This window comes from Coenobita brevimanus, chromosome 23 (genome assembly GCF_032717465.1).
Source record: "Coenobita brevimanus isolate Jiangsu-jjx chromosome 23, ASM3271746v2, whole genome shotgun sequence".
Lineage (NCBI taxonomy): Eukaryota > Metazoa > Arthropoda > Malacostraca > Decapoda > Coenobitidae > Coenobita > Coenobita brevimanus.
The window spans coordinates 992,857-1,002,745 of NC_136976.1; the positions used below are offsets into that span (position 1 = coordinate 992,857).

General features: G+C 40.4%; 1 protein-coding gene across 1 annotated transcript; it reads left to right on the forward strand.

Annotated features, from left to right (window-relative positions):
* The first annotated feature begins 1,952 nt into the window (after nucleotides 1-1,952).
* On the forward strand, nucleotides 1,953-9,218 carry Rcd-1 (Required for cell differentiation 1). The gene is made up of 7 exons (XM_080267096.1): nucleotides 1,953-2,002; nucleotides 3,147-3,274; nucleotides 3,970-4,135; nucleotides 4,509-4,658; nucleotides 6,787-6,945; nucleotides 7,671-7,798; nucleotides 8,212-9,218. Exons 1-7 carry the CDS (start codon nucleotides 1,964-1,966, stop codon nucleotides 8,384-8,386), a joined length of 945 nt encoding a protein of 314 aa, XP_080123222.1. The 5' UTR covers nucleotides 1,953-1,963; the 3' UTR covers nucleotides 8,387-9,218.
* The last annotated feature ends 671 nt before the right edge of the window (nucleotides 9,219-9,889 follow it).

Consider the following 9,889-nt stretch of genomic DNA (forward strand, 5'->3'; position numbering starts at 1 on the left):
ACTGCGGTGTGTTGGTGTGTGTCTGGGGTGTGTCTAGGGTGTGTGAGGTGAGTGGGGTGTGTATCTGGGGGGTGTCTGAGGCGAGTGAGGTGTGTAATTTGGGTACATATCTTGGGTGTATCTGAGGTGTGCGTGGGGTGTGTATTTGGGATGTGTCTTGGGTGATTTCGTGGTGTGTTGGGGTGGTGATTTTGGTAGGGGTGAGTGCGGCTTTCAAATGTGTCCTTTGTCTTACTGAAAGTCATCGCAACGAGGTGGTAAAGTGTACTCGTTTTATAAACCAGTGATTGGTTGGGGTGCTTACCATCCACTCACTTGATATAGTGCTACCTTCAGGTGACTCTACGCTGATTTACTGCAGGAGGGGGGCCAATGCAGCCAGCAGTGCACCGGGTTCATGTTCAGATGGGCCTGGGTAGACAAAAACAAAAAAATCTCGTGTGCATGAAAATCTTAACAATGATTTCCCGCGTGATTTTCCCCTTCGTGTTATTTATTTATTTATTTATTTATATGTTTGTTTATTATCGACATAGTTTGCATCACTAGACCTACCATACAAGATAATTATTAAGGCGTCGTAAGAAAGATAAATCGCTGAGGAGAAGGCTTTACGAAAAATCCTGAGTCAGTCTGAATACAACCCACTGACAGGCACGGCGCTATAGTCTGCTCACTTTAACTTGGCTCAAATTTTCATCTTGTACCTTGTTTCACGCAGCGCTTCTTCGTGATTAGCACCGTATTCTAATATTAATCCACTGTTAAAACTCAGCATTAAAAAAGAAAAGAGATGAGAATTTTAGGCCAAGTATATGTGAAGAGAATAGAGGTTACCCTACGGTGAGAGCTCCTTAATACCTTTTCCTTTGTGATTTATTTTGCTTATCACACCTTGCTATTCTTTTCTGTATTATTTAAGACAGTCTAATATCCCCATACTGGTCATAATTAAAGTACAGACTTATATTAACCGTCTATATACAAAAATAAATCGCTAAGGAAGAGGAGTTAGGGAGCCTCCTTAAAAGACGAGAATAAGAGCCAAGCAGAGGATGTTATGGTACGCTGAAACTTTCTCTCTCTCTCTCTCTCTCTCTCTCTCCACCAATTTCCGTTTTACCCTTTCATTACGAATACTTCTTTTTGTACAGTACTGCTCATTCATGCTATCTCCAGACGATTTTATTTTGCTCAGGAGTTTTCACACACACACACACACACACACACACACACACAAAGAGACTTCATCCTATCTCTTCCTGGCTATTTATGTTGCCTTATTTCATCTTTTTTATCATCCTGAACGTTAACTTAGTGAGACAAAATATTATGTCGGTGCTAGGAACATTCAAGATAAATAAAAGAATATGTCAACTTTTGTAACAAGCACAATAAATCGCTAAGATGCTCACGAGGACGTAAGCGATCATAAAAGCGAGCGTTCGTGGATTCTTTTTCGGCTGTGTTTATTTACTTTCGTTCGTCAAATGTAACTCCACCAAAAGTGAATGCTAGCGCCACCTCTTGACACAAATATAAACTTAGTGCAAATCTGCCAAAAGTGAAAGCTATCGCCACCTATTGACACAAATACAAACTTTGTGCAAATCCACCAAAAGTGAATGCTATCGCCACCTATTGACACAACTACAAACTGATTTTCCCTCTCACGGTGAATATCCATTCCATTTATTGGTAGCTGATGAAATTCCCGATCACAGAAAAGGGAACAGGTCAGTGATGTATATAAAGATCACGGGCCAATATATGGTTCGGGTAAGTTTATCAAAAGTGTACAGTACGCCTCTATATTGTCAAAATCTTGTTTGACTTTCAACGCATGTCAGCGGGGTTGTACCGTACTGAGGGCAGAGCCATCTGTTGGCCACCTGAGAACTGAAGCTGAGGTAGAGTCTGTTTACCTTTTGCCGATGCTGTTGATATCTTGTTGGAAAGTAATATGAATCCTTTAGGAAATGCACAGGTATGCACATATTTTGTAAGTATCAGTGCCTTGTTTAAGTCTAAGCTGTATATTTGCTTATGCTTTAGAATAAATTAGGTTGTTACAAGGTATGGAATCTGTGAGGAGCTTAATTAAGAAGCTGACCCGTTTTCAGGTTGAACTCCGGTTAGCTAGTTGCCATGCAGATTTTTCATATTAATGTCTTTGTCTTTGGATTATCTGGCCTTGCTTCATCTGTTACCTTGGCATTAAGAGTATAGCAGTCACAATTTCAGGGTGTAACAAGTCACAGAATAAAGTAACTTGTAAAATTATTGGTGTCACTATGCTAGCAGGCTCAGGTGTCTGCGTCACGCCCCTCAAAGTTAATTTGGGTGTATATAAGAAAAATAGTTGCCTGTAGGTTTTCAGAATATGACTTAGATGAATGTGAAAAAATGAGATACTTTATTTGATTGGACTCATGTGAAGTGTGTACTTAGCCTGCCTGCTTGTATATTGAAAAGATCTGTAATGATTTGGTAAAGCAGTAGGACTCATCATTGGTGAATTTAACTTTTTTTTTCAGCAACAGATCCATGAATAACTCAGTATGAGGTGAAAATATTACTCCATTTATTATTCAGTTATTCAAGCACATTGATAATAACTTAGCATGGTGCCTTACATTGGGCTGATGTTATGGTGAACATTGCAGCCAATGACAGTCTCTGTATGGGATGCCATTTCCATTGTAAGAATTCTCAAACTTTCCGAGGGAAGTACAGTTGAGCTGCAACTTGCCTTTATAGATGTACATGATTGTGGCTCATGATTATGGGGTTAAGACCATAAACACTTATTTCTTACTGTTGTCATTAGCAACCCCAGTCTGTCTGATTGAGTAGACCCATAAGCTGCAGGCAAGCAACCATCCCTGTTGGGGCTGTCCTGTGCAGTGAATCAGTGTTCCCCTGTGACAGACAGTGGGAAAGAGTGTGGTGTTGCCCTTGGGTGGATGCCTCATTTGCATTTCCACTCTCCATTCAGTTAACAAGGTCACCATGGTAGGCTCCACATCACCCCATCATGTGGCAGCCAAACTGCTTCTCAAAAAAAAAAAAAAAAAAAAAGCTCTGCAGCTCTGAATATTGGGGAAGGCAATTTACTGACTATCCCGTACATTCTCTCTTTTCAGGTTGTGTCGCAGGGAGCAGCACCAGGCCAGAGATTCCTTGGAAGTGGCCCGGAACGAGACAAAATTTATCAGTGGATCATCGAACTGGCCAACCCTGAGACAAGGGAAAATGCCCTCTTGGAGTTGAGGTAGGCTATAGTTTATCCAGATTTGTCAGTTTAGCTCTTTCAGGTATTTTTCCATTTGCCACTCAAGATTCATAGTACCAGTTATTCTTTCACTTTGTTTACTATTCATATATTTGTCTCTTTTCATTGACCATCAGTATTGGTTACATCATATTGTATATGCTAGTACTCTAGTAGGATAACTTTTTTTTTTTTTTTTTTTTTTTTTTAAAGATCTTCGTTGGGTCTGGTTAGTACTTGGATGGGTGACCGCCTGGGAACACAAGATGCTGTTGGCATCCCTACGTGTCAAGTGGGGTTGGTGGAGGATTAGTGCCCCTCCCTGTAAAACAATTAACTCTAAGCCATTGGCCACCCCGTCTGGGATACATGGCATCTGGCAATGAATGAATGAAAATGAAGATCTTACCATGCCTCAATCTTAGATAGGAAAATAAGGTTATGATTTTTTTTTTTTTTTTTAATGTGCTCGACTCTGGGCATAGGCTTCTCAGCCTGCTCCCAAGGCCCAGTAGTCCTCCTACATATCGTACACCTCTACATGTCACCACTTCGGCGTTAACACCCACCGTCTATGTTGAATACATGTTAGGGCTGTCTCATACAGGACTGGTGTATTGGTATTAGCGGGGGTATTTTTACGACATGTCGGCGGGTCTCGTTGTCAAGATGTATGTTTTTCTTCTTATTTCCAGCAAGAAACGTGAGTCCGTACCTGACCTTGCACCTTTATTGTGGAATTCATTTGGCACCATTGCTGCACTGCTTCAGGAGATAATTAACATATACCCAGCCATAAATCCTGCCACACTCACTGCTCACCAGAGTAATCGAGTCTGTAATGCACTTGCTCTTCTTCAGGTAAGAAAGGCTTACAGCTAGTCCTTATTATTAGGAGAACCTGGTTTACATTTGGTTTTCTTTTGGGAAAAAACAATTATAAATTGAAATGTTGTAACCATCTGACAACTGGCACTGTAAATAGGGTAAAACCAAACAGTTAGTCTTGACTTCACTGTAAGTTTTAAAGCCAAAAAGGACATCTAATGAATGACTTGAACAAGTTCTTATTGTACAATGTATATAACCTGTTATAAGCAATAAAGGACCATTTATAAGTATGTGTACTTTCAACTCTACTAATTATTCACACTTTATTTCAGCTATGTGGATAGGTAAGAATCTGTTCCTCTTCAGTATTAGAAGTGTTTAATGAGTTACTTCTTTTGAACAGTGTGTGGCATCACATCCTGAGACACGATCACAGTTCCTCGCAGCTCACATTCCTCTGTATCTCTACCCCTTTTTGCAAACTGTCAGCAAGACCCGGCCCTTTGAGTACTTGCGGCTGACATCCCTGGGTGTCATTGGTGCTCTCGTGAAGGTAAGAGTAATAGTTTTGTGTCCCACAGGTAGATGGAAAGTAGATGGAAAGTTGTTGAATGCTGTGAAGAGTATGTACGATGGTGCTAAGGCTGCAGTGCGTGTGGATGGTGATCTAAGTGAATTTTTCTCTTTGAAGGTTGGGTTGAAACGGGGATGTGTCATGTCTCCATGGTTGTTCAATCTGTGCATGGATGGGGTAATAAAAGAGGTACAAGGTAGGGTAGTGGATGTTGGAGTGGCCCTGGTGAGAGAGGATAGTGTTTGGAAACTCCCTGTACTGTTGTTTGCAGATGATACTGTGTTGTTGAGTGAAGACGAAGGGGAGCTGCAAGGCTTGGTGGATGAGTTTGGGAGAGTGTGTAAGAAACGGAATCTAAAGGTGAATGTAGGGAAGAGTAAAGTGATGGTCTTTGAGAGAGGTGAAGTCAGTGAATGTACAGCAAGGTTGGATGGTGAGGAATTGGAAAGTGTGAGTACGTTTAAGTACTTGGGTAGTGTGATGAGTAAGGATGGAGGTTTGGAGGGTGAAGTGCTTGAAAGGGTACAGCAGGGAAGAAAGGTTGCTGGTTCCTTGAAAGCAGTGATAAGAAACAGGGAAGTGAGCATGGAAGTGAAAAAGTTACTACATGACAGTATTGTGATACCAACTCTAACGTACGGAAGTGAAGCTTGGACGTTGTTGGAAGGACACAAGTCAAGAGTGAGAGCAGTGGAAATGAGTTATTTAAGAGAAGCCTGTGGAGTCACGTGGAGAGACAGGCTGACGAATGAGGATATAAAGGAGCGTTGTGGTGTTGATGTGGATGTGATAGGAAGCGTTATGAGGAACACACTGAGGTGGTTTGGCCATGTGGAGAGGATGGAGGGTGAAAGACTGACGAAGAGAGTTTATGTGAGTGAGGTGGAGGGGGAAAGAGGGAGGGGGAGGCCGAGGATGAGATGGAGGGATGGGGTGGAGAGGTATATGAGAGAGGGGGGTGTGAGCTGGGAGCAGGGGAGTGAAATGGCAGGGGACAGGGCGACTTGGAGGCGATTTGTTTGTGGCCACCCCAAACGGGATTGAGGCGTCTGGCAATAGATAGATAGATAGATAGTCACCAGCTGCCATGTAAACAAAAAGTAGCTTGAACTTATTTTCTTCTTGTTGGAGAAAACTTTCAAGTTGTGGAGAGGTTGCATTAAGACAACTAGACAAAATTCAGAATAAAGCTGTTAGAATCATTAACAACCCTGCCATTACATAAAAACTACCTCCCCTGCAAGTAAGAAGGAATGTTGCCTCCCTTGCATTATTTTACAGATATTTTTTTGGCAAATGCTCAGACGAAGTTGCGTCCATGGTGCCACCTCTCCATGCCTTCCCTCGTGCTACACGGGCATCTGGTAGCGCTCATGACTGGAATGGCACTCAACCATACTGCAGAACTTCTGCCTATCAGAATTCTTTTATTCCCCGAACTGCATCTCTCTGGAACTCGCTTCCCCAGAGTTGTTTTCCTCCAAATTTCAACCGACAACTGTTCAAGTCTAACTGTTACAGATATTTTCTGAACAGAGGACACCAATAATCTGGTGTATGGATTATTTTCTTTTACCCATTTGTTTTTCCTTCCTCCGTTCTGTTATTTATAAAAAAAAAAAAAAAAAAAAAAAAAAGTAAATCTTCACAGCACACAAATCATTTATCATAAAGTAGGCTGGCCATTACACAAGGCATGCTCTCATTGTTCCTTCCTGCCCCCTTAACACACTTCCAGCGCATCCCACCCATTTCTTTACTCCTTGTAGCACATTCATTCCTGGAAGGTATTTTGAGGTAATTCATGTACATGAGGGTACTGCAGTGCCAAAGCTACCAAATGGAAATTAAAAAGAAGAAAAAAAAAAAAAGTGAGATCTGTTATATAGTACTGTAATGCTTGAAGTGTTCAGCTGAGATTTTGATATAGATTTTGCGACCATATGTATTCCCTCCTCAAAAAAAAAACATTATGGATATATCAGTAGCCCTTCCCTGAGTAGCATGATTCTTCTGATTTAAACCCTGGGCAATATCCAGTTGGAGCACCTTAACCCGCTAGACCACCAGGTGTCCATTATTATAACAAGTTTTGATTATTCCCCAGACGGATGAGCAGGAGGTGATCAACTTCCTGCTGACCACCGAGATCATTCCCCTGTGTCTGCGCATCATGGAGTCCGGTTCAGAATTGAGCAAGACTGTGGCCACATTCATTCTCCAAAAAATTCTCTTGGATGAGACTGGACTTAATTACATCTGCCAGGTTTGTATTTAGCTGATATTAGAGTTAAAGCTGTGTGATATGCTGTACTGCAGCTGAATTAAGCAGGTAATGATATTTGAAAGATGATAATATTTCTTGGGTAAGCTTCATTAATGGATACACTTATCCCATTCAGACCATCTTTGCTCTCGTCATTTGCCCTACCAATTATTTGCACCCCCATATTCTGTGTTGCACCTTACCAGATTACCTACTATTATAATCACGTCATCATCATCATCTAATCATGTGTTCAGGCGTAACCTGAATTGGTCTATTTTAACATGAATCAGTCCATTGTACATAAAAGGACCTGAAAGATCTGAAATATCATATCTTTGCAAAGTACTCACAGCATACCAATACAACTGGTTTGTGGCAGACACCGTCAGAGACATGATGTGAACTGTATCAGCTGTAGGCCTAAATTGACTGAAATAGTCTTAAGTTGATTTATACACTGTAAATATTTAGAAAACTTTGCTTAGTTTTAGTAAATGATATTAGGACTTGTTTAACAGATATTTTCCAGTATGGTACAGTAAATTACAGTCAAAATAATCTATAGGAGAAGTACTTTGTATTCTGCAGTACTGTATTCCTGTAGTGAAATCCTTGATATACTAATTCAGTGTGTAGTTGTGCTTTATCTTCATCATCATCATTTTTGCCACAAATGGTGGGGGTGAGGTACAACAATTAATGGTAATATTTTTTGGTAACAGACTTATGAGAGATTCTCCCACGTTGCGATGATCCTTGGGAAGATGGTCATTGCATTAGCCAAAGAGCAGAGTGCTCGGCTGCTGAAGCATGTCATACGTTGCTACCTGAGACTCTCGGACCATCCTAGGTAAGTGAGAGAGAGAGAGAGATGATTTTATGGACATAATTTGCGTAATGTTTAGTAAGCACCGTAATTATTGTGATGATAGACTTTTTTTTTTTTTGTATGATAATGAAATTATTATGAATATATAATGATTTAAAACATACCCACTACCATCAGACAACTGTGAGTGAAAGACAAGAAAATTGATAGTTGACATTGTTATCATAAGAACTGTACAGTATTTAAAATGATGAAGTTGTGATGTTAATAAGTCTTTACTGCTTGACGTTTGGTGGCCTTAAATCACAGTTCTAGCTAGGGTGACTGAAATCTCATTTTCTTTATAATGGCATGGTTGCTCGTCTGGCCCAAGATGCCTTATACATGTACTGTACATGTTATCAGCTGATTCTACAAAACATTGTAATCTACAGAGCTCGAGAAGCCCTCCGTCAGTGTCTGCCAGACCAGCTGAAGGATCAGACCTTTGCTGCATGCCTGAAGGATGACAAGTCTACCAAACACTGGTTGCAGCAACTTCTGGCCAACCTTGAGTCTACTGCTGCTCCTGACCCTCGTATCGCTATCACTCCCTTGGCAGCTCAGTGAAGTAAGATGAGCAGTGGCAGCAACTCTAACTACAGCCCTGTTGGCAATATCTGTCCCTCCCTGGCCGCTTAGTGAAGCTGGAGAAGCATTAGTGAGGAACTCAAGTCCTGGTGTAGGGAGGAGAAGCACTTTAATACAGAACTGTACTCAGCTGATATCTCAACATTGACCAAACACTCTTGTGATGATCAAAGACTTTCCCTCCATTCCTAAGTGTGTTCTTTGATGTGTGCTGTACAGTGATCCATTATGCTACTATTATGATTTCTGTGATGACAGGTACCAGTATATTGTGTAACTGAAGCCCATGTTGGTACTACCCTACTGTGATAAGTGATACTTTATGCACAGTATTTGATCTCTAATAAAATCTTGTGAATTCCAAGACTGAACTTCCTTGGGATCATATAACATAGGTAGATACAAGTGTAAGTGCTTCAGTTGGAGAATGCAGAAACAAATGTTTTCCTCGTGAAGCTAACTTTAATGGAAGGAACTGTACCAACGATGCCAGGCCATCCAAACCAATCTTTCATTCTTAAAATAATGCCAAATATTAGTTGACGTTAAGGTTTCTCTTCATAGGTAGAAAGATTTACATTATTTAGTGGCCTTCTATAGATTGTAGGTGGCTTGCTTTCCTGCAACTTGCTTTCCAAGCACTTAACTACAGAAGATACTTTCATTTTGTTATGGTATGGCATTACAAGTATAGACCAATAACAGTATATCACAACATCATGTGTAGCCTATCAAAATACTTCTTGGTAAAAGTATAGGCCCGCCTGTATTTCATTTTACATATGGAAATCATTTAATTATGGAGCTTGAAAATTAATGACATTCGTTATACTCAGTGGCTTTTTGTCAGTGATGATTTTTTTTTACATTATTCATTGTTTAATGGAACAGTAATATTTCAGCCTTCACATTTTCAGGCACAGTAATATGTTTGATAGTGTATAACCTGTGGGTCTTGACGGATTGAGTTTTGTCTCATCATTTAAAGTGCAGTGTAACAAACGGTAACTTGACCTTTATTAATAGCCAAATAGATATTTCCAGTATAGAAAACTGATGAAATATATTCTGTGGGTACAGGGATATTCATGATACTGTGGGATTTATGTTTTCAGTGGTGATATAAACTTAACTCATATCATTTGAGAGAGAGAAAATGCTACCTACATATTTCTTGTTTTTTCTTAAAGAGGCTAAATAGCATAGATAAAGTAATGGCCTAAGGACCTGTTTTACCCAGTACATGTTGTAGGTAGCCTGGTTGATCTTTTGCTCTGGAATGGGAGGTGCGGTCATATGCTTAAAACTAATGTCGCGAAGGTTAGGGTAGCCAAACCCCTGACTTTTGCCGAACATTTATAGAACTCTGTGGTTATTAGAATTTTATGGAAGTCCTGAGGTTATTAAATCTGATCAGGTTCCATCCAGGATTGCAAAGTGCAGCTAGCAACAATACTGGGGCTTGATAAACTTTGTCTTTCT

Excerpts from the sequence above, each read along its gene's own strand:
- Rcd-1 (XM_080267096.1), top strand. The coding sequence starts at position 1,964 with ATGAATCCTTTAGGAAATGCACAGGTATGCACATATTTT. Across the intron at positions 4,659-6,786 it reads TCATTGGTGCTCTCGTGAAG|ACGGATGAGCAGGAGGTGAT; the intron begins GTAAGAGTAATA and ends ATTATTCCCCAG. Across the intron at positions 6,946-7,670 it reads GACTTAATTACATCTGCCAG|ACTTATGAGAGATTCTCCCA; the intron begins GTTTGTATTTAG and ends TTTTGGTAACAG.